General features: G+C 58.4%; 1 protein-coding gene across 2 annotated transcripts in view; it reads right to left on the reverse strand.

Annotated features, from left to right (window-relative positions):
* SUPT6H (SPT6 homolog, histone chaperone and transcription elongation factor) overlaps window positions 1-23547 on the reverse strand; it is a 40899-nt gene that overhangs the window by 14670 nt on the left and 2682 nt on the right. The window contains exons 2-24 of one of the 2 annotated variants that reach the window (XM_075013384.1): window positions 18107-18246; window positions 16570-16728; window positions 16371-16441; window positions 15827-16022; window positions 15361-15445; window positions 14250-14523; window positions 12481-12582; window positions 11880-11996; window positions 11209-11298; window positions 10678-10820; window positions 9731-9882; window positions 8781-8879; window positions 7560-7689; window positions 7309-7459; window positions 6439-6593; window positions 4394-4589; window positions 3594-3733; window positions 3394-3511; window positions 2618-2694; window positions 1882-2017; window positions 1194-1331; window positions 804-971; window positions 177-304 (exon numbers count right to left, since the gene is read on the reverse strand). In XM_075013384.1, coding sequence (XP_074869485.1) covers window positions 177-304; window positions 804-971; window positions 1194-1331; window positions 1882-2017; window positions 2618-2694; window positions 3394-3511; window positions 3594-3733; window positions 4394-4589; window positions 6439-6593; window positions 7309-7459; window positions 7560-7689; window positions 8781-8879; window positions 9731-9882; window positions 10678-10820; window positions 11209-11298; window positions 11880-11996; window positions 12481-12582; window positions 14250-14523; window positions 15361-15445; window positions 15827-16022; window positions 16371-16441; window positions 16570-16728; window positions 18107-18212 — 3131 coding nt within the window. In that variant the 5' untranslated portion in view covers window positions 18213-18246. Of the gene's footprint in view, window positions 1-176; window positions 305-803; window positions 972-1193; window positions 1332-1881; window positions 2018-2617; window positions 2695-3393; window positions 3512-3593; window positions 3734-4393; window positions 4590-6438; window positions 6594-7308; window positions 7460-7559; window positions 7690-8780; window positions 8880-9730; window positions 9883-10677; window positions 10821-11208; window positions 11299-11879; window positions 11997-12480; window positions 12583-14249; window positions 14524-15360; window positions 15446-15826; window positions 16023-16370; window positions 16442-16569; window positions 16729-18106; window positions 18251-23547 lie in introns of both variants that reach the window. The other variant, XM_075013383.1, reaches the window with a different exon arrangement.

The following is a 23547-nucleotide window of genomic DNA, read 5'->3' on the forward strand; positions in this document are numbered from 1 at the left end:
CAACCACAGCGCAGAATCAGCGCCGTGCTGCTCACAGGCTGGGCTGGCCGGAGGAGGGTCAGACTAACGGCCCGTAAACAACTCACTTGGCTGGAAAGGAAAGGCTGCTGCACAGAAGCCCCTGCCGAGCAAAATCCCTTTCAGCCCATCACTCAGGCAGCTGACAGGGCACCCACCTGTCCCCCAGCGACGCCGTGTCGATTTTGATGAAGCCAGCACAGTTGATGAAGACCTTGGGGCCCATGTGACACATTGTGACCAGCTGAGTCCGGTTCTCCAGCCTGGTGTTGTTTTGCTTCAGGATCTAAGGGCGAAAATGCTGGGTGAGCTCTGCCACGCGGCACGTGGTAGGAACAGCTCTTGCAGCCCAGGCGGAGGTCGGGCGGGAAGGGGCCCAAAGAGAGCACCGGTCACAGTTGCTCCTGTGGCATTAACCTTGCCCTGCTGCGCGGGAAGCAGCCCAGAGCCACACACAGGGAAGAGCCGGGGGCGGTCCCACGCTGCCGGGCAGGCGAGGCATTCGGCCTCTCGCTTTGTGTGCCCTAGAGTTGCTGGGTGTCCCGATGTCGCAGCACAGCCTGGCTGACACAACCGCAGCTCAGGACTTGGCCGGGATTGACAGACATGCTGAGGATTCCAACCCACACCGGGGAGAGGGGTCCCTACACAGCTGAGCACTCTCAGCCCCCTGGGGACGGGGCCGTTGGACACACCCTGGTGCAGGCACTGTGCCTCCTTGCAGTGGAGCTGTGGGTGGGCAGGTGGGCTCGTGCAGAGCAGCTCAGCTATAGGGGTAGCCTTACCTTGAGCAGGTGAGTCCCTTTGCGCGGCCCCAGGCCACACACGTACTGCAGCAGGGCCTGGCTGTGAGGGTGAGCGATTGCCCGGTTGACGTCCACGCCCACCTCGTTCACACGGTTTATGAACTCGCAGTAGAGGGCGTTCAGCAGCTCCTCCTTCACCACGTGCTCCTGCCAAGGGAGGAGGGGGTCCCTTGAGTCAGGGGGCTGCAGCGCTTTCAGAAGGGGATTGGCACTAAGGGCTGGGGGACAAGTGTGCTCTAAGGCCATGCGGCCGAGGAGCAGGGCACGCCAAAGGGAGCTCGTTGGCCAGCCCCTAGAGCAAGGGGACGTCATGCTGCCTTGGCTTAGGGCTGGTTTCTCTCTGACAAGAGCCCCAGAAGCAGCAGTTACCTGCAGCGGGTGAAGCTTCAGACACAGGATATCCTCATCAGAGCTGCAGACCTGAGCAAACTCGATCAGCGGGTCCTGGATGCGGCGAGCCAGGGAGACGGCCTGGCGCAGCACCGGCGGGTAATCGCGGAACTCGTTCTGCAAGGGGAGCCGAGAAGCAGAGCAAGGCTCCCACTGCTGCCCACGGCTGCCCAGCTGCTGGCCTGAGCACGGCAACATGGGACTTAGACAAGCACCCGGGGCAGGGAGCGGGGTGGGACCCGAGGCCGCCCGGGCTGTGCTGCAGTTAGAAACGACAGCAGGAGACGAGGCTGGTTCCAGCTCTGTCTGCTCCGCTCATGCCCCACGTTGGCTAAGCTGCAGCAACTCCCTTCTGCCCGGGCGGGCCAGGCTCTCACTAGACTCTCTGGTCAGCCCCAGCAGGCCGCTGCGCCCCACACGCCTCACCCACGGCTTCGTCCCCGTGCAGCAGCCGAGGTCTCCATCTGCCTGCTGTGGGGGCGTTTCGGGAGACAAGTTATCCTCCCAGCTAACTGCGGGGGCAGCTAGCCACGCTGGACAGGAGCAGCCCAACTGCCGGGGGACAGCAGGCGGGGCGGCTATGCAGCTAAGCGCCACTGTTGAAACGCTTTAACATCTCTAGCCCAGGGAGGTCGGGGCCGCCTGGAAGGAGCAGGAGGTGCTTTACCTCCGACTTCCTGCTGTTCATGTAGAGAATGGCCAGCTCGTTGTCCACCAGCTCCACCCCAATGGAAGACAGCTGCTGCCCCTGATCCAGCTCGTGCACAATCCGCTTGACGTCCTCCATCAGCATCTGGGCGTCCCTGGGGAGACACGGCCGAGGGGCTTGGGAGACAGCTGGACATTCGAATCACAGGGCCAACGCCAAGCGGGTTCCTGCCATGGGCACGTCACACCCCCAGCTCCCAGCCCCTCTCAACTGACCACTGGCTGTCAGTGCCAACGGCACCGCGCCGGGAGCCAGCCAGGGAGCAGAGCGCTGCACTGCACGGCTCCCAGGGCCTCTGAACCCGCCTGGGGCTTGGAGCTTTCTGCCTGGTGAAAGGCCCTGGGAGCTTTCGCTGGGAAGCGCCGGCATGGGCGCCCGGGCACAGCAGTGTGAGCACCGCACCCCCTCGCCTGCCTGTTCACCCCCAGTGGCTCCAAGCCAGTCTCTGCCGCAGGCGGGAGGCACATCCGACGCTACTCCAGGGCCTGCTGGCTCCTCTCAGGCTGGCTGGGCCGTGTGCTGGCGGAGGGAGACGGCTGGGCCCTGGGGGGAGCATTTCTCGGGGGCACTGCAGGCAGCAGCAGAGCTGCCCCCCGGCACGCACGTGGGCTGGGCGGCGCGAGGGGCAGGGAGGGAAGGAGGCCGACGGTGGTGGGACGGGGTGTGGGACGCGGACTCCCGCACTCACTCGTACCTGTTCTCTCCTGCTATTGTCACCACGTGCGGCTTCTTGTTCAGCAGGAATTTTTTCAGTGTTTCAATGTCCTGGGCCTGGGAGCAGAGAGGAAGCAGGAGGCTCCATGAAACAGGCCCGTCACTACAGCTCACCAGCGTCATGCTGCCGCTTTACGGGCACAGCCTCCCCCTGCCTCTGGCCCAGCCTGCCGGCACAATCCACTCGCATGCGCACAGCGCTGCCCCAGGGCCCTTCAGACAGCCCCAGGGAGGGCCAAGCTGGCTCCGCTGGGCAGAGCTGGAGGTGAGCAGCTCACAGAGTGACTGGGAGACATGGCCAGGGCCAGCCAGGATCCCTTCCTGATTCCCACAGCGCCTGGTGGCCAGAGAGCGAGGGCGAGGCCCCGGCCCCTGAAATGCAGCTCAAATACAGCACCACACACAGGAGCCCTGAAGCCTGTTCCGAAAGGGTCGGGAGGCCCCAGGCAGTCTGTAACTAACAGGCTCCCGGTGCAGGCAGCAGGTCCCCCTGCAACGCTTTGCACGCTGGAGACAGTCCCAGCCCTCCGCACGGTGCTGGGCTTACGGCCCACGCTTGCCTGCTCTGTGGCAGCGCCTGCTTTAGCGCCCACCCCACAGCCAGCCAGCCAGCCAGAGCACACCCTGTCCTCCTCCCCCACTGAGCCAGGGCTTGGCTCACAACTCGCCCATTCCCTGCTCCTGAATCTGACACTTCCGGGCCCAAGCTCTGCCCAGCATGCTTGGGATTGCCTGCAGCACCTGCCCCCAGCTCACCTTCTTTTCCCGCTCCTCCTCCCGCCAGGCGTTGCGCCTCTTGGTGAAGTGTGGCAGCCGGAGGAAGTCGGTGACCTCACCCTCGCCGTTCACCAGGGCACAGAACACAGGGTGGTCCCTGCAACACACACAGGGCCCCCTGAAGCCATGGGAACAGACTAGCTGGTACATAACCCTGGGCGTGAGCCTGTCCCTCGTACCTGGCAGAGGAGAACGCAATGCCCAGCACCCGAATGCCCTTCCCCTGGTTTTCATCCATGAAATCGTCATCTTCCTCCACCTGCTGGTCTGGGCGGTAGGGAGACACCTTTAGCCAGTTGTACAGCTTCCGGCTGCAAGCCTGAGGGACAGAGAGAGGGAGGGGCGTGAGGAAGAGAGCCCAGTCTCCCAACCGTCACACCCTGGCCTCCACAGCGGGCCAGGTGCAGACAGCGCCCTGCACAGAACAGATGCTGGGGTGAGACAGAGGCCCAACAGGGCTAGAGACGCTGCTCCTGCCAGCCAGGGCAGTTGGCCATCCTTCCAGCCTGCTTCCAGCATTCCTTCGGAGCTAGAGCTCACCCGTGCAACCGCCCAGACCAGCACTTGGTCCCTGGGGAGTCGGGGCTGAGCACCAAGGAATAACTCTGTTCACTCAGTCAGGATCCCTGAGCACTAAGACACTTCTCTTGCACAGGGCCTGGCATCCTCCAGGGCATCTCCAGTCCCCAGGGCTCTAGCAAGCGCTGGGCCCAGCAGCCACAGGACTAGCACCCTGGCTTGCAAGGTCTAAGGGGCAGACTACCATGGACTGAACAGGCCAGCTAGAATCATGACAAATGTTCCTCTTACCTTCCTGTCCTGGGGACGGGATGAGACTGTCCGTCCCCGATTGTTCTCATTGCTCCCTGTCAGTGGGGTCTCCCCAGGACGGCCTCCAACCCACACAGCTGCTGTGCGCTGCCTCCTGCCTGCCCCCAATGCAGACGAGGAGCCAGCCCGGGCCCCGAGCGCCTCTCACCTTGATGACGTACTCTTTGGCCTCCACCAGCAGCTTGTTCTTCAGCTCCTTGGCCATCTGCACGTAGAGGAACTGGCTGAGGGCGCGCTCGATGGCCATTGTGCGCTGGCGGTTCCACTCCTGCACCTGGTGGCTGAACTCGTCCCGGTAATAGAACTGCTTGATTTCCTCGAAGTACGTCTGGTCACTTCCGTAGCTGCGGAGGGCGAGAGGGAGGGGTGCCGTGTCCGCTGCACTGCCAGCCTCCACCGCGCAGCCCGGGCCTTGGGAACAGGGACCCTGCAGCCTGCCACACAGCAGGCACCTGCACCTCTGCAGCAGGTGGGGAAGGGCTGCAGACCCCAGCTTCAGCCCCATCCGAGCCTACTCCTCCTAAAACCTGCTCCTTCCTGGGGCACAGTCCTCCGCAGCAGGGCTCTGACCCTCGCCCCCTCCTGCGGCTCAACTGCTTTGCCCGTTTGAACGGGTAGCGACGCTACCGCTGGCAGAGGCCTGTCCCGAGGTGAGGCGGGAGCTCCCTGCTGGTCAGCCTCAGGGAAGCAGCCAGCTCTCCCCGTGCTCCCTTCGCCAGACACGGCTGCCCTGGTTTTACTTGTCTGAGCGCTGTGCTAGCAACTTGTCTGGAAGCCCAAAGCCACCCCCGAAGCCTCCATAGCTCAGCAGGCCCTAGTGGGCGGCTCTGGCTCTTGGCAGGGGCAGACTGGCGGAGGGAACAGCTGGAGTACCGTGCTGGGAGCGCCCAGGCTCCTGGGGCAGCTCTCTGGGGAAGTGGGGGGTGGCTCAACGGTGCCTCTGTTGGGATAAGCCTCGGTGACCCCTCACTACAGCTATTGTTCTGATTCCGGGGTCACCGCGCAAGGCCCTGCCTCATTGTACAGCATTGTTTCAACTGCTTCTGTGTCCGTGAGCCTGGGGTGGTGCTACTGCACCTTTACAAGAGCTCTGAAACCACTTCTGTGACCACTGGCTCAAGTCTGCACCAAACCTTGTGCCAAGTGAGGTGTGTAATGAAAGCTGGCGAGGCCCCAAATCCGTTTGTTACTGGTACGTCTGTGCCATGTGTGTACATAGCGTTACAGAGATCGGCTCTACGGCTGAACTAGAAACCTTTCAGAGCTCAGGACTCACAAGGGGAGGCCTGAGCGCCTCCCCAGCCAGGTGGCGTGGGCTGAACAAAGGCGAGATCCGCATCTTATGGAAATTGACTGACACTTGTCATCGGGGACGTGGCCAACGGCAGCGTGCCACAGCAAGCCACCTGCGCAGCTGGGCTCCACTGCGTAGCGAGCAAGAAAGGGCTCTTCCCTCCACAGGGCAAGACTATAAAGATGTCCCTGGCAGTGGCCCTCTTGTTCTTCGGTCCTCATGACCTAAACCTGTGCAGACAGCAGGGTCCGTCCCTCAGAGGATGGGTTTTCAGAGACTCGTGAGCAGCAGCTTATACCATCAGCTGCAACCGGCACCGATAGCTTGAACTGAGGTACATAACTTGCTACTTCAACACGCCTTCTCTCTCATCCCATTTTCCTTCTTTGTTAGTAAACCTTCACGGCTTAGGTGCTGAAGGCTTGGCCCAGCGCGCCGGTTCCGGTGAGATCTAAGTATACGCTGACCTGGGGGCGTGCTGCTCCCTTGGGGGCTGGAGGAATGTGTGGGGCTTTGGTACAACAGGCTTTCATACCCCTCCCAAGGAGCAGGGCTGCTGGTTTGCGCACTAGGGGCAGCTGGAGGATCTGTGGGTTTCCCTGTGCAGCTTCTGGCCGGCCAGAGGGGCAGCAGAGGTATGTTTGTGGCTGGCTTGGTTCACCTCCCTGAGAAGGGGCCTCTAGCCTGGGCTGCAGGTGGCTGGTTTTCAGCCATTTGCCCAGAGCTGGTTCTCTTAGCTTGGCCTCGAAACATGACACCTGGCTGCTGCTGACAGCGCCCAACAGTGGCCAGAAGGATGCAAGCAGGGCTGGGCAGTTCGGGGCATGAGAGGTGCTCTGAGGCGATTGGTTGTGGGGGGGGGCGCAGGCAGGGGAGTGCCTGGGCCCAGCTGGACTCACCCCTCGACCCCTTTCATGTCAATGCTGATGTCGATGCTCAGCAGCCCCTCCTCCTCGGCCAGGCAGATTTTCAGGAACTGGTCATCGCGCAGCTCCTTCACGGGCTTGTTCTTCAGGTACTTGCAGGAATACGCGTAGTGGGCTTCATCCACGTCCTGCCGCCGCAGAGAGGAGACACAACTGACCCAGCGCCCAGGCAGCCATGAAGTAAAAGCAACCCTCCTCAGCACACTGCTAGCAGCCAGCCTGGCCACGGCTACAGTGGTGGTGCTGCAGCTTTGCTGGCTTAACCCAACACCTGGGTGCAGCCTGGCCACGCAGAACCACCACCCCCCGGGCCCTGGGAGCTGGGACCCAATCTAGCTGCAGCTGCACTGGGGTAGGTTGGCCTGTGTATGCCACGTAGGAGCAGGGACTTAGCAACGGTGACCTAACGCTCAAGCACAGACCAGGCCTTCTTGCAATGCCCTTTCCTGAGTCTGAACAGCCCACCCCAGAGAAGAAATGCTGGTGCCAATGCCCCCAGTAGCAAGGGCTCACGCCGGGGAGGGAGTTCAAGCAGGGTTGCAGCATGCTGACAAACTCCCAGGTAAACCCCGCACTGGCCTCTCCTCCTCCTCAGGAGTTCATGCCCCATCTGCATCGAGGTAGGAGCAAAAGTGGACCCCAGCTATGCACCACCCAAGAGGTCTGCAGAGCTGCCAGGGTGGGCTTCATGCAGCTGTCCCCACACAGAGCGCCAGACACTACTCCCTAAGCACTGCCCCGGGCAGGCAGGCAGCCAGGCCCAGACTTGGCACTTCCATGTCCATATCTGCCTGCAGGCCCCCCTGCCTGCCAACCCCCGGGAGCCGTGCTTCTCCTCCTCACCTTTTTCCCCTTCTTGGTGGGCGCGATGTTGAGCTTGGCTCTCTCTTGGAAAGTCTGCCTCAAGACCTGCCTGACAAGCGGCTCTCGGGCTACCTGCAAGGCTACCATGTAGCGGGCTCCTTCCAGCACGGCCTCCGGACTTGGGAACTGACTGGAAGGAACAAAGCCGTGACGCAGGATTTGAGCGCATCCTAGTTCCCCCTTCCCCACATGCCGCACAAGGAGCATCTGGGATGGCCCCAGGCACAGACCTGCACACGTAATCCTTGGCCAGCTCCAGCGGCTCTGCCGGAAACTGCTCCGTCTCGTGACGCTGGTAACTGTCCCGCAGGTTCTCGCCAAACTGCTCAGGCGTGAGACCGAACTTCTTCGCCAGGCCGTCTAGGGCAGAGAACGCACACGTCATGCCAGACAAGCGCACGCGGCCCCTGCTGCCCCGCTGCACCCACATCCCACAGCCAGGGCCCTGGCTCCTCCGCGCACGGCAGCTGCTACACATGCCATAGCGCACTGCCACCCCGCTGCACCCAATCACTTCTCTATCATCAGTGTGCGGCCACAGGAACTCCCGCTGTGTCCTGGAGGACCAGGGCGTGGTGACGGACGGAATGACAGGCAGACCCGACTGACAAGCACAAGGAGTGAGGAGTGTAAGTACAGCAGGGGTTGAGCTAGGCCCCCAGGCTAAGGCCTGTCTGATTTCCCCGAGCCACTCTAGGCCTCAGGCATAAGGAGGCTCGGCCCGAGCCACGGACCTAAGCCAATAACCCCCCGGATTGCTGCCCCAGGCGTGCCAACAGGGGAGGTTGTGGAAAATACGTCCCCAGGACACCCAGCAGACTGCAAGATGTTGGATTGGATAATTCTGTTGTGATTGTAGGTTACCCTGGAAACAGGCTGAGGGAAGTGGTAATAAGATGGCAATAAGAAAAGGGAGAACTCAGAAGTGCCAGTGAAAAGCAGGGCACCACCAAACATGTGGGACGTAGAGCTACGGAGAAGGGGCTGGAACCCCTGGCAAGGCCCAGGAGGTTAGGTGTGGTCAGAACGAGATAAACGAGGCTCTCTGGTTGGACTGACACAGAAAGGCCCCAAAGGGAGACCTCCCTGGCAGGAACCACCCCACTCTCTGGGTGAGAGCTCCCCCAGACAGCCAGTGTCTCTGGCATGGGAGTCCGACTACAGCCGTGGCTGCTGCTTGGGCGCACTCAGCCTGTATGGATGGGATGCGTGTGAATCTTACAATATGTAACTGGGGGGGGCGTCACTGTATTCCTTCTCCCTGAGCCCCAAAGAGCTGCCCTGCCCAGGAGAAGAAAACCCCAAACCTGCCAGGGCCACGCTCCCTCCTTGGGATGCCAGAGTTTCACCTGGACTACCAAATCCATTAGATATGTTCCCAGGACTGACGCTGCGTGGCCTGGCAAGGCCTGCTGCCTGCTCCATGCGTGCAGCCGTTTGCCAGCGCTTACCCAGCCCAGCCGTCTGACAGATGGTGTACATATCCCGGCGGGACGCCTGCTTCAGCTCGGGCCCCTTCTGCTCCTCCTCTTCTCCATCATCTCCTTCACCTGCAGGGGAACAGTGCACTCAGCACGGTGTCTGTAGAGACCCACTCGGCAGAAACCTGCAGTGCTGACTGGCAGAACCAGGGGCCTGGGTACCCTGCTGCAAGCTGGACTTGCCCCTGGGTCACTCCAAACTGGAGAATCGGCTGCAGCTGCAGCCAGGTGCCCTATGGAGGGGTGCACTGAACAGCCAACAAGTACCAAACCGTACAGGACCAGTGGAGTAGGGAACCTGCCCGGAGGTTCAATAGTACTCTCCTAGAATGGTAGTTTTCAGCACGCTCCAGACCCCTCATTGCCTTGTGAGAAGCCGTCCCTATGTTCCCACAGTGCCAGGAGAAGCTGGTGGTCTTGGTAGCTCTTCACAGGGCACGTGGGGCTTCTGGCCCCTGAAGATGTTGGGACCGTGCCGGCTAGGAAAGGACTGGACTAATGGAGGACAAATTAACGTCCAGCTAGTTTACAGAATTCCAGTCTGGCTGGCCCAAGCGCTTGCGCTGGGGCGCCAAGGACATCTCTCTGCACTCCAGTTCGTTGCCCAGGGAGGCTGCCATCACTACAGCTCTTACCAGCAGACTGAAGAGACGGGCGGCTGCAACACACTCCCGGCTGGGTTAAGGAGATGCGGCACAGTGAACCGGCCCGTGGAAGGGTGGGATCCCTAGAGCAAAGCTAATGCAGGACGGGAGCCAGGGATGGGGCGAGGGGGGTCACGTGCAGAGGCGCCAGAGTAGGCACGTGCATGGTGGAGGGAGAAGTAGGTGCGCTGGCTCTAAGTGTCACACAACTGTTTCACAGCAGCCGCTCCAGCTGCCCCCAGGTCACGAGCAAAACCCCTAAGACGCGGGACCAACCGTCCGCCTCTTCGCCGTCCTCCCGAGCGCGCTTGTGCTTCTTTCGGCTGGCTTTGGCGGCGTTCTGCATCTTGGGGATGTCTCGCCCATAGTACAGCAAGAAATGGTTATACACGTCCTTCAGCTCGTCCATGGACTGCACATCCTTCAGCCTGCGGGGCGCAAAGCCAGCACATTAGTCCCCACGGGGCCCCACGCCCAGACCCGTGCCCTGCACCTGCTTAGTCCAGCCGAGGAAGAACACGGCTTCTTGCCCTCTGAACGTTTCAGTGCGTTTCCCACCCCTCCGGCTTCACAGCGAGCCAGGGACGTGCTGCTCCACACTGGAACAGCTTTGCAGCGGCTGGAAGGAAGCGAGGGACACGCTGGAAGCGGAGCTCTCGCTGGCTTCTGAGGCATTCGAACTTCAGCGTGGGAGATCCCAGCAACACCCTCCCTGGTGTGTGCAGTGCCGGACACCCCCAAACAGCACCTCAAGGCCGCCCTGAACCCCCTCTACAGTTGAGCCTCTCGGATCCAGCGCCCTTGCGACCTGTCCCGTGCCGGACGAGAGACTCTGCCGGACCACGGGAGGTCAAGGTTGTCTAGCACATCACCAACACTTCCACTGCTTGGGGGGCTTTAAGGAGATTCAGGGTAAATTACAGCTGAACAACGGCACAGAACACAGAGCCAGGACTGAGGACTGGAAACAAACTTTATGGGACCACAGGAAACGTGGCTGCACCTACGGGAAGTGGTCAGGTGGCTAACTAAAATCATGCCAGACCACGGATGCTGCAGGCCCAGAGCGTGCCGGATTAGAGAGCTTCAACCTTTAGTCTCAGTGGATCCGAGACGGCTGCATTCAGGGTGGCGGGGGGGAAGAGGCTCCCATTTCGGGCAGCATGCATACCAGTTAGGGAGCCACTTGGAGCTGCGCACGAACCACCCCCACGGGACTGTACCTCTCCATGTCAGTGGTATCAAGCGCCCTTATCCCATCTGCCAAAGGTTTGTCGGGATCGGCAGAGATTTGCTCGTACTGATAGGCCTGCATCTTCTCGAACAGACGGGTCAGGTTCTGCTTGCGGATCTTCAGCTGGGTCCACTGTACCACGGAAGCAGAGAGAAGCGGGTGCTAGCCCTCTCTCTGGGGCCCTGTCGCACCCCTCCTTCCTCCCCTCCACTCTGTGGCTCTCTGACCTCCTGACCCCAGCACACTGCACATCAGCAGGGAGACCGCTCCAATCGCTGAGTGCGCGGCAGGGCTCCTCTCCCAGAGCTAAGCTCAAAGCGGAGAGCAGCTGCAGGGCCTGGCGCGCTGCTGCCGGACGAGTCATCAAAGCACAGGCAAGCTTGGGAAAACCGGCTGCAGCGTCCCAAGGTGGGGCTGGCTGCCCTGAGCAGACCTGGGCCCAGAGACAAGGCTGAGCTGCTGATGGGGAATGCAGTGCTTGCGCTGCAGGACCCACGAGCAGCAGTCCCCTTCCCCTCACCTTCTCATCCCACTGCCAGACCCTCCAGAGGTCATTGATGTGCAGCTCCGGCTCCACGTACTCCTTGCGGTAGAAGGCGATGAACGGGACCTAGGAGAGACACGAGACCCCTCAGTGGCTAGCGACCCCTGCTGGCAGTCAGGAGCCCGGAGACAGCCCAGGGGCTGGGAGGAAAAGCTGCCAGGAGAGCTGCATGAGGGCTCTGCAGAGCTGCCCTCTCCTGCCCTGCTGTGGCCACCCCCAGGCGTGGGACCGACTGACAGCCCAGGTGTTCGGCAGCGTGGTGGCCCCTGCCATTCCCACGCACCTGAAGGGCGAGCAAAGGGGCTCTGAGTGCTGCTGGAAGCAGTGCAGGCGACGGGCTGGGCTGGGCTGGGCTGAGCCGAGTGCAGATTACACCTTAAGGGGATTTCGCCCCCAGCCCCTGTACCCGTCGTCCTGCCCCTTAAGTGTAGAAACCTCAGCCAGCCTTTCCCAGTAGCTGCTCTGGCTCCTGCAAGGCCAGGTGTGCTCACGGCAAGCCACCCTGCACCGTCCCGGCCCGTACAGGTGCATGGGAGCACTTCCCATTGGCCACAGTGCATCGGCAGCTGCTGCATTAACCCTTCTCCGGCCCAGCAAAGCCAGCTCTCACCCCTCACCCCCAGCCCCTCTGCAGGACTGCGAGCTACCTCAAAGTGCTGATTCCTCATGAAGTTCAGGGCTTCCTTAATCTTCTGGATGGTGCTGGGTCCTTTGCGGCTGAAGCTGCTGCTGGCCTGGCCCCGGTCCAAGTAATCGGAACTTTCCTGGAAGAGGGAACACCGAGCTAGCGCCTTCCACCGCCTCGTCCCCACGACGCTGGGCAGGCCAGCCGCACCGAGGGGGGACGGGCCCAGGCCAAGAGAACAATTTGCAGAGACTGACGGGTGAGCCCCGAGCACCGCCCTAGTCCCGACTCGGCGCGCAGTCTAGATGAAACGTCTGACCAAAGTGACGGTGGACAACACTCCCTCCCCACAGAGCAGCGCTCCAAGAGCTTTACGGCTCACAACCCCGAGCCCCTGCGCAAGGCAGCACGCCCTTCACTTCAGAGGGAACCCGAGCTGCAGGCCAAAGTGGGCTGCCCAGGCCCAAGAGGCTCAGTGCCCTATCAAAGTGGGCCCGGAGCCCAGCACCAGTAAATTAGGGACCACCTCACTCCAAATCCCCAGGATGGGCTCCCCAAGCAAAGCCTGCTGGAGTCAGGACAGCAGCCCCCTCAGATCTGGCACCCAAGGAGAAGCCGGTTACCTGCAGGGAGATGGTAGGTGTGGCAAAGGCATTCCTGTAGATCCAGTCAGCTTCTTCCTCCAACTCCTCATCCTCGGCATTCTTCACAGGGATGGAGCGCAGCTGGAGGGGAGAGCAGGGTGAAGGGAGCTCCAGCCACGTATCACTCGTGCTGCACGTCGGTTCTGAGGCACCCACTTCCACCCCTTCTAGTCTGCACCTGCCCAGGAGGTCTCAAATGCCTGCACAGCCTCAGGGCTCCACTGAGAGCAGCTTCTCAAAGCACGGCTCTTCGGGCAGCGTGACGCACCTTTGCTCGTGTCGTACAAGGACACCACCGCTCACGCTTACGGGAATCACTGGCAGAAAGTTCTGCAAGGAGCCCCTACGCGAGGCTGCCAGTCAAATCCGTGGCTCCTAAACCACTTGGGCCACAGCCTCTGCTCTCCTTAGGACAGGCCCTGCTCAAAGTCACCCGCCTGGTTAGCACTGGCCCTGCAGCAGCCACACAGACAACAGGGCACCAGTGATGGCGCCATCAGACCCTGGTGTCTCAGCCCCGAGCATTTAACCTGCCCCCAGCCTCACTCCGCCTGTAAAAGGGCAGTATGGCAGGGCACAAGGCTAGCCAGGCCCCAGGAAGAACATGGCACTCCTATGTCCAGGGCCCAAGCTGAAGAGAAATGACCAATCTGAGTTCAATATTTCAAAGGGAATACCCCTCAACCACAGGCAGATTTGCTAGCCTAGTGAGGAGATGTAAATGAGGTGCTCTGGGGGATGGGGACCCAAGTTCTGAGTTAAGAGGAGAAGAGAATTGGGGGATGAAATACAAAACACAGGAGTGCAACAGGGGAGGCTTCCTGACTCATGCTGAGAAAGGTGCCTGTACATGACCACAAGAAGCCTGGGAAACTAAAATGAGGAATTAGAAGTCCTGGCAAAGTCACGGAGCTATGATGGTGCGGCCCACCAGGATTATTTGCCACAAGCTGGGTACAAATGCCTGCAAGGGGTCAGGGATGCAACGACCGAGGGGCTGGGGGGCAGAGCATTTCCAGCTCTGAGCAGGGCAGGGCTGTGGGCAAGGAGAAAGGGGAAACAGTCTGGCTGCTGGGGCAGTTCCCAGGGCGAGGAGTGCCAGGCCATGGGCTGCTCATTGCAGGACGCAGCCAAAGCATCAGTCACTGGGGTCACTGAAGAGGTGGTTCTGCTAAGGACTAGAAAGCGTCCTGTGGGGAACCCCCTGCATTAGCCAGGCTGGGGCACAGAGGAGGCTGGCGAGTCCCGGTGAGCCCTCTCCGCTCTTTGTGATCGCCGTGCTCGTTACCTGGGGCGGCTCTACACCCAAGTTCAGTCCATTTTATTTCACCCGACTTTGGGAATCTGAGTTGACGCTGTGATTTTGCACATCCCCTCGAGGTGGCTGTGGTCGAGGTGCACATCCTGCCTGCCAGGGCTGCAGCCACTGCCGGAGTGATTGTGCGGGGGCTGTGGGGAAGGCACTAGGCCAGTGCCCCAAGGGATGAAAACATTGCTGTGGATGGGTATTGGCTGTATGAAGTGAGACCTGCCTTAAGAGCCACAGTGGAGGAGCTGGGCACTGTACCTCACAGCCAGTGGCTCAGGGGAAGCCTGGGCAGCGCCCACCCTGCCTTTTCAGCACCAGCACGTGGGGATAAAGGGACAGTGATCTTATGGACGTCACGCCTCACCCCCAAAGAGCTGCACCATGGCCCCTCACCTCTCCCAGGCAGGCAGGAGCCCCTGTCACCGGCCCACGCCCTCACCTGGAACCTCTCCGGCATGTCCGTGACCCGGATCTCGTTATCCTGGTCTGTCAGGTGACTGCTCTCCAGCTCACTGGGCTCGTACATCTCAAAGATGCTCCGGCGACTGACGCGCTTCTTGGTGGTCTTTTTGGGTCGCACACGGATCTCCCCTTCAGCCTCCTCATCCTCGTACTCATACTCCTCCTCCAGCTCCTCATCGTACTCGTTGTACTTCTCAAATTCATCGTAGTCAAAGTCCACTCCGAAGATCTCCTGAGCCTCTTGCAAAGCACTGGAGCAGAGACAAGGCTTCGTTAGCCCCCCACGTGCTCACAGAAAGCCCTGCTCACAGGCTGCGCGTCCCACGGCTCCCAGCGTCAAGTCGTGCATGGCAGAGAATGGGCTGCATGGGCAGTGAGCTCATCAAGCGTCACTCACAGCACTTTGCGCAGAGAGGAGAGGGACCTAATCAGCTTCCAATCAGCTTCCTCCCAAGACCAGTAGATTGGAGACCTTCGTTAGCTCCCACAACAGGCTCAGGTGCTACAGAACTGTCCTGTGATGGGCAGGACCTGACCGCAGAGGCTTCTCCCTTAACAGAGGACTTTGCCCCAGTGCGCCTTTTCAGGAGCAGGGCAATAAACCAGCTGGAACTCCAAGGCTGCCCAGAGCAGAGGAAGCCAGCACCCTTTCCAGCCTGGCTACTGGCACGCTGAACAGGCGCAGAATGACAGCTGTGCTCTCAGTAGGATCTGGGAAGGGACTGGGGGGAGGAGTGCCTTGCCCCAGCATGGGGTGAAGGGACTGGGAATGGCACCACCCTTGAGATACTAGGTCTGAGAGGAGGATGCAGATGAAGGATGGGCCTGGCTCAGGGAGGCCTGGGGATGGTTCTGCTAAGGGGCAGGTCAGTGTCCCTGCAAGAAGGGACAATCTTCTGCAAGGGAGAGGAAAAGTCAGCACTTCACAAGGTCCCAAGCTGTGACTGCTCTAGGCCCCTGATTGCATCACAGCCTGGGCGGCTTGGGGACAGGGTGGGAAAGGTCAGACTGTAGTTACAAGGGCCAAGGAACCTGAGCAGTTGTCCTCAACCCCCCCCAGCCCCCGCACCACCCCTGCTCCTACTTACGCATCCGTGTAGCCAGGGAGCTTCTTCCGCCACTTTGGTTTCTTCAGGGGCTGCCCATCATCATCCACAATGAAGTCATCAATGTCTGGGCACAGAACAGGGTTTAGAGGCTGCTCAGCACTCTGACAGCACACCCCCAGGCAGCCCCAAAGAACGCCCCTGCCACAGGCCTCAGCTGCTGCCGGGTGCTGGCCTCGCTAAGCCAGCAGCCTGCCTGGGAAGTTCTAAGCCCTAGAGCTTTAGGGGCAGCCAGCACTAAGCCCACATACCCAGTGACCAAGAACTTTGCCGGGCAAAGCCAGCCCATCCAGACAAGCCTCAGCAAGGGTAAGCCCAGCAGGAATACCTGCTGTTTGCCACCCCCTGCTGGCCAGTGATGCTGGGCTGGGCTGGGCTGGGCTGGCACAGCCAAAGCTGAAAATGCAGGGCCTGAAAGCATGTGAAGCTAGTGGCCATTGGTGCCTACCAGATTCGTCTTCCTCCTCCTCTTCCTCCTCTTCTGCAGGAGCTCCGGGAGCATCAGTAGCCTCGCCCCCCTCTTCCCCTTCCCCATCCTGGAAAATTTCTTCAGCAATGGCTTCCTTCTCATGCTCCTCCTTCCCATAATCCTCCTCTTCATCATCCTCATCATCTGACATCTTTCGCACACGCCTGAATTTTTGCTGCAAGAGTCAAAGCTTGTGTGATCATAAGATCCCAGACACCGTCAACACTGAGCTCCCTGCTGCAGCCCAATCTGCCCCATCCCACTGGCACTCTCCGCCCCACCCCAGCGCAAAGCACCAGCACGCCAGTGCACGCCAGCCCCCCACAACCTATCATCCTCAGGGCCAACAATTCTCCCTCCCCAGCACCCCTCCTCGGGCCGGAACAACCAAAGGCCTGGCCTCCCCGGCGGTCCTTGACTTCCACGCGATGCACACCGCACCCCCAGGCTGGTCTCCAGCCTCCCCCCACCCCTTTACTAACCCAGCTCGCCATGCAACCATTAGCATGAAGACAGAACTCACTCTTTTGACCTTCACCCCCAAGTTCTCTTCAATGAGGTCAAAATCGTCATCTTCTAGGCGGTCGTCGAAAGCTGGCGAGAGAAAGCGGGGACGGGTTACACTGAGCTAGCCCCAGCACTGCGCAGGCAAGGGGCGCCCTGTTCCCCATTCCACACCTCTGGTGGAGCACGCGGGCGTGTGCACCACTTATACAACTTACTGCGTTTTCTCTTCTTGTGGCCAACGTCGTCTTCCGAATCGCCAGAGTCACTTGCCTCTTCCTCTTCCTCCTCTTCCTCATCATCGTCGTCGTTAATGAACCCCTTTAAGTTCCCCTGCTCATCTTGATCATCAAGATTCTCCTCCTCCTCCTCCTCATCTGATAAGGTCAGTAACACAAGCGTCAGAGGGCACCCGACACTTTGCTGGCTTCTGTAGGTTACCAGCAACAAGCTCCTCTCTCAGCTTATGCCCTGTAGACGAGGAGTGCCACAGAACTGACCAGTCTCAGCTTGCACGCAAAGCACATGCCTGCCCAAGATAGAAGTGCAGCATTTCAGCCACCTCCCTGGGCTCCGTCCGTACTGAGAACGGCCTTACAAGCAAGTCTCATTGCGGAAACAATTCTGTGGCACTGAGTTAATGCGAGTCTCCAGCGAGCAGCCGGGTTACCCTAGCTCTGTCCTCCTCAAACGACCTTCCGCAGAACACTGGCGTCCCATGAACAACTAACTCACAGGTGTGCCGGGAGCGTCTGACGCTTCTTGGATATCATTCCCTGATGGTACTGTGTTACTTCTTCATCGCTAGGGCACCTGATTAAATTACTTCACGTTGGGTTTGCTGTTGGGGTTTTGTTTTTTTTTTTGGTGTGGGTCATAAATATTCCTGTTTGGTGTTCTGTGGTCTCAAGAAGTTTACGAAACTCTGCCCTAGCTGAGTGCCTCTAGTGCTGTCAGTCTGAAAGGTGGGGCTGGCTCCGGGGGAACAAGGCCAGAGACTCTGGAACTCCCTGTTCTTCCTCTTCCTCCTCAAAACACAGCGCAAGTTCGTGGAGCTTCCCAGCTGACTCCCGGGAGCCCCTTCTGTGAGGGAACGGGAGGCACATCAGGGGAATTCCTCTGCTTTCATGGGGTAGCACCAAGAGGTTGTAGGTGCTGATAGCAGGTAATTTGGTACTTTGGGAAAGGAAATCCACTTCATGGGCTCTGAGACAGGAAAGCACTAAAAGGTTCTACAGCACCGCCTAGAGCCTGGCCTCCTACGCTCATCACACCATGGCTTTGCGAGGGGTTCCCCACCAACACAGGCTGCCAAACTGAACAATCAGGAATCAAACCCTTTATACCAAAGTGCACTGAACCAAACATGCTCATCTACAGGGGGAAATTTACCGACGGAATGACAGCAGCACAACTCTTGCCAGTATACCACCATGCGTGATCACTCTCACTCCAGAGTGCGCGTGCACACACGCACACAGGGAGTTATGCCAGTATAACTGCAGTGGTGTGTTCTACTCGTCGTTTGCTCCATGGAGACCAGATTTCCCAGTTAGCAGGGGACACACCTGTGCACCCGTTTCTCGGGAGAGTGAGGCCTTACATGGCCTGGGGGCAGGTTGCAGTTCACCACTACACCCCCTCTGCCCCTGGGTGGGGAGGAGGAATCCTGGCTAAGCACCAAAATAAGGAAGAGCAGCCAGCACCATTCAAGGCTCGCTGACGCAGAGGGTGACGACAGACAAGCAAACTCACCATCTTCCTCTTCCACGAACTTCTTGTTTACTCTTGAGACGACCTCCCCATCGTCGTTGTATTCCTCCTCCGACTCCTCGGCCTCACTCTCCACAAAGTCAGACATGGCTCCGGCCTCTCTCACACCGCTCCACAGAGAACTACCTGGCAAACGTGAAATCCCATTTACAACCAGCCGGGGAAGCAAAAGGCAACGTGCTCCAAAGAGTGGTAAATATAGGGAGTTAAGGCAACAGGATTTCAAACCATTTACGAAGCCCCAAGTGACCCATAATTCATCCTGCATGAACACCCCAATTGCTGCTGAGAGCTTCTTGCTGCGGTTAATCTGGTCCGAGTGTGCATCCTCAGGGAGCTGAGCACCTGTCCCAGCCAGAAAAGCACCACCACAGGCTGCCCGGAGGCCATGAGGTATGCAACCTCAACTACAGGGGTCCCATGAATAAACTTCGCACTTGGCTGGTGAAGTCAAGGCCAGGGAGGCCTGAGAAGGCACATTGCTGAGAAGCAGCTTACCCGCCCCAGACTAACCAAGCTCGTTGTCCACAGAGCTCCAGCCAAAGAGAGCAAACTCACTACAGCCAAGGGTTCCACCACGAACCCAGCTGCGGCAAAGCACGGCAGCTACACGGCATCACAATGCCCCTGCTCTGGAACAGAATGTTTAGCGATGCCAGAGACCGGGAAGAGACTCACTGGCAGGGCTGAAAGGAAAGTCCTAGGTGAAGACAAAGGTTGTTTCCAGGATTCAGACCCTTTGCCTGCCAGTGCATTCACATGTGGCTTCTGGAAGCGGCAGGGAGGTGGGGGAGTCCAAGGGCAGCGGTTTGGGTTTACTGTTTTCATTTTCTTTGAACCTGTAGCTTTGCACCCCTCCATCGTTCCTAACCGATTCTCTGCTTCAAGAAGCAACCCTGAGACAACAGAACCATTGGGCAGTTCTTCCGGTTAGCAGCACCCTGGCATGGGGGCAGCCCAGCCACCGCAACCAAGGGCAGGTGTGCACTGTGGGGCAACGTTGTTGACTTAGTTTACACAACTCTAGCAAAGTGAATACTGCAGCTGGGATCACTGGACTTTCAGCTGAGCCAGGGCAGGGTCTCCACTGTGGGGCACCAATGGGAGAAACTCCCCGCTCGGCCAACCTCCCTTACATTTCTCACTCCAGTGGCTACTGCAGTCATGGAGCGCACGGTCGGTGGTTGATTTACCGGTCTTCACTGGACACACAAACATGCCTGCTTACAGTAAACCTGGAGGTCTCTCCCAACCCTCTGCACTATTAAACTGCTGCAGCGCATCTCACAAAAGAAACGGTCAAGAACATATGTGACGTCAGAGACATGAGCAACTCTTGGCTCAGAGTCCCCCAGTCCCAAAGCTGCCTGGAGACTTCCGGAGTGCTGCACCCGGCGCGCTCTACAGCTTACTCGAGACCGGGGCAAACAGCAACAGCCCCAGGCTAGAATGGTGTAACTCCATGTCCTGGCCAGCCACCAGCAGCCTGGCACCCACACACCTCTACCTGTACAGATCTCTCCTCCCCAGCACCTCCATGGTAGTGACCAGGCACACACATTCCCTACCATCTCCACTTGAGCTGTTCTCCACGTGGTGAGGCTGCAAACACCCAAAATGCTTTTCAGCACGGCTATCGCACCAGCTACCTCAGATGAACTATGGAGCAGTACAACTGTACTACGTCTGTACTTTCCAGCATCCCTGCTTCTGCACATTGGCGTTTTTCAGCCAACCACAAGTAGTCTTCCTGCGTATCCGCTCAGAAGTGCCTCTTGAAACACACTTGAACCTCTATACAGGCAACCCTGGGAAACGGGGTATGCTGGATTAAAGAATTTTCTGGGCCAATGAGGGCACTGCGGGGTCTGGACACCTGGGGAAGTAAGTGAACAGGCTGACAGAATCCAGGAAGTACCCACAAGTCCCTGACTTCAAGAGACGCCCAACAAGGAGAACAGCAGAACACCACTGGTCATCCCCCACATCCCCCAGCACATCACTGACAATCTACAGTCTGTCCTGGCAAATGCCTGTTCCCAGGTCTGTGAGAGTGAGAGGCCCAGGCCTCTGTACGGACAGCCTGCTGCTCCCCACAACCCTGCTCAACGTGAAGCAAATATTTACCAGCAATCAGACACCACAGATACATCTGCCCAGGAACCTAACCCTGAAACAAACCCCTTTGTCAACACTGCACACATCTCTACAAGCCACACCATCAAAGGACTGAACCATGTAAGACACTGCATCAGGGGCTCGTACACCTGCACACCCACTAATGTGGTATATGCCAGTAAGCACCAGCAATGCCCCCCCTGCCATGGGCAGTCTGCACACCAAAGGGCAAATGGCACAAATCTGACCTTGGGAACTGGAACACACACAAACCTGTAGGGGAATGTTTTAACCTCCCTAGACACTCAATAATGGACTTCAACGCAGCCTCTTTTCTACAAAAGAATTGTATCACCTGATGACAGGGAGCCAGCTGACCTGGAGCTCATTTACAAGTTCAACATTCTCAACTTACGGCTGAACAAAGAACTTAACTGGTAAAAGCTCTGCAAAAGCAGTTTCCCCGCTTCCAATATTCCCAGATCCACATCACACGCTATGAATGAGAAACATCCAGTCTGACTTCATTAGCTTCAGCAACAACGGTCCTGCAATTAACAGATAACTTGTTTCGCTGTTATACACACCCCCTGGATTCCGTAACTGCCATTCCAACTCATCCGATGAAGTGGGTTTTACCCAGCAAAGCTCATGACCTAATAAAGGTTCACCCTCTGAGGTGCGGGACAATTTAAAGTTAAAGGCCAACACAGTTACCCTCCGAGACCTCTTCCACTAGGTAAAGAGCTGCACGAGCTGGCTGAAGGTAACAGGAAGGTAACTGCAATATGTGGTCAGGATTTGGGGGGATGTGGCTTAGCTCGACTGTTTATTTAAAGTCACTGTTTGCGGCGTGCCAGTAAGCTGCTGGGCACGCAAGTCTTGAGCTGGAAGTCACCCTAGTGCCTGTGATGTCAGCCGGCCCTTCCTTAGCACCGAATACAGGTTAATTTTTCCTGTCTTATTTCAGCAGATGCATTTTCTCATGTTCAAACCTGTCCTAGGCAGTTTTTGCAGATCAGTTATGTCACGTCCTACTGACCATTCAAACGCCACATTGCCACACTGCCATGTCACAGGCAGCTGGCAATGGAAAGGGTCAGTCCTCATGCCTGGAGACACACATGGAAAGGGAGCCTTTGCTTCTCATGATGCAACACAAGACTGGGCTGGGACATTCGTAGTCTGCTCAGATCAAGGTCACACTGGTAACTTTCCGGAGCCCCTAACTGGAATAAAACTAAGCAGACAGCAGCTACTCTTGCCTTCGACACAGAGATTACAGGTGTCATCCACAGCAGTGAGCTACTCAGACCAAGCCAGGGTATCGCGTGCTGTGGGATGCATTAGGTGATGGAAGCCAGGAGCTGAGTTTGGACTGGCTGAGTCACTTCAGCCATCGCTGCTTTCAGTGCTGAAGTACCTGGACGAGACCAACCACTTATGCAAAGGACCCAGCAGTCTCCTAATCACTCAGTAAAACACACCTGCACATGAACGCTGATGGCAGACGCAGCTCTGCATATAGCGCACATAAATCCTATTGCAGAAATTAACTCAGGGACAAAAATCTACCAACACTGTGATTGGCGAGTCGCTGCAGAGCGTCAGCACAGAGACCAGCACTCTGCACTCCACAATGCCTTGTTCTGGGTAAGCAAAGCAGCAGGGGCAAGAAGTGTCAGGGAGCAGCTCAGCCAGGGAGGATGGGGGCTGCAAATTAGGACATAAGGTTGAGGAACAAGAGCATAACCTTTGGTATTTGCACAGGGAAGACGATGCTTCCTTCCCCCACGAGACACTTCTTGCCGAAAGAAATGGCTTCAGAATAAAGAGAGAGAGCCGATCTAGGCTTTAGGAAAGAAACTAACGCCCAAGTGCATGGTGGAGCATAGCTCACTACATAGAGGCACAAGGAAGAGAGATGCCTTAGCCACTGCATTTAAACAACTACAAGAAATCCCACCCAAACGCCTACCTAGGTCCTTTAAGGGCATATGCGTACATGCAGCTCCACCAGACGGCAGTAAAGAGACCGCTGCTGGATGACATCCTGGCTCCTGTGTGCATGCTTCAGCAAAGATGCTGAGGAATCAGGAAGCGCTCAGAGGAGAGCTACAAGGATGGCTCAAGAACAGGCAAACCTGTCAGATCTCAGGGAAAGCTGTGGCTTCACTGTAGTCTGAAGGTACAGAGGCATGGTGAGATTGCTGCCTGCAGAGGACTCGCCAGCAGCGAAGCACAGAACAAAGCCCAGTTTTGGAAGCCGAACTCAATAAACTCGTGCTGGAAGGTAGGTGGGAACATTCTATGGTGCAAGCACTAGCTGCTGAGACAACAGAGATGCGATGGCTTCTCCATCGTGTGGAGCCTGTAAACCGCAATGGGAAGTCTGTTTCGAAAACGTGCTCTTGCTCAGCTGGAAGCTGCGGGCTCCCCACAGGAATCATTTGGCCTTTGTTATGTAGCACGCACGTTAAAAGTTAACAGATTAGCCTGTATGGGCTAGACAGAGCACCCCACCACCCTGCCCGCCAAGCCCTGCTGAGGAAAATGGCTGCTCCTGCTGGGCTGGCAGGCCCCTGCATGCTGGGGCCAGGGCTGCTTCAGGCCAGCAGGAGAGCCCCTGTCCAAGGCCCACCCAGGGACCGCTCCAGCTAGGCTGAAGCACCCCTGCCTGCAGCAACTGCCGCGCTGGAGCACCCCCAGCAGAGATGTTCCAGCCCAGCTGGAGTAGCTATGGTCCACAGTTCAGGGGAGCAGCCTCCCCGGCCGCCCTGCCAACCCGCTTAATCAATCACCCAGATAAACCAAGTGTTTAAGTGGTGAACCAATTAAACGGGATTCTACATCCCTGTAGCATAGGTGGTCGGCCTAGATTAGTGCTTCTCAAGGACCACTCGGCTGGCGCTTTGCCGTTCAGTGTCACAGCTGCAAGGAACCTTCCTGGAAACACGCTGCGGCTATGGGAGAGCTGCTCCTCCCCTGCTGCCAGCCTAGCTTGGCCTCCACCCTGGGAAGGGACAGCCCAAACCCAGAGGGGCGGCTCTCCCCGCAACATGAACCCAGCCCAAGCCTGCCAGGGAAGAGGTGCCTAGCCAGCAGTTCCAGTCTTGGAGCTGCTGCAGCCAGGAGAGCTCTGCCCCAGGCCTGACCGCACGCACACACGCTCTGAAACCTGCACCCCACCACGTGAATGTTATGTAAACCAATAAGAAAGTGAGGAGTCACTCATCACCTCCACGTTGCATTCCCCACGTAGCACAGTGACCATTTAGGAAGGCAGCAGAGAGTCCTGGTATCCA

The sequence above is a fragment of the Carettochelys insculpta genome, chromosome 19 (assembly GCF_033958435.1).
Source record: "Carettochelys insculpta isolate YL-2023 chromosome 19, ASM3395843v1, whole genome shotgun sequence".
Taxonomy (NCBI): Eukaryota; Metazoa; Chordata; order Testudines; family Carettochelyidae; genus Carettochelys; species Carettochelys insculpta.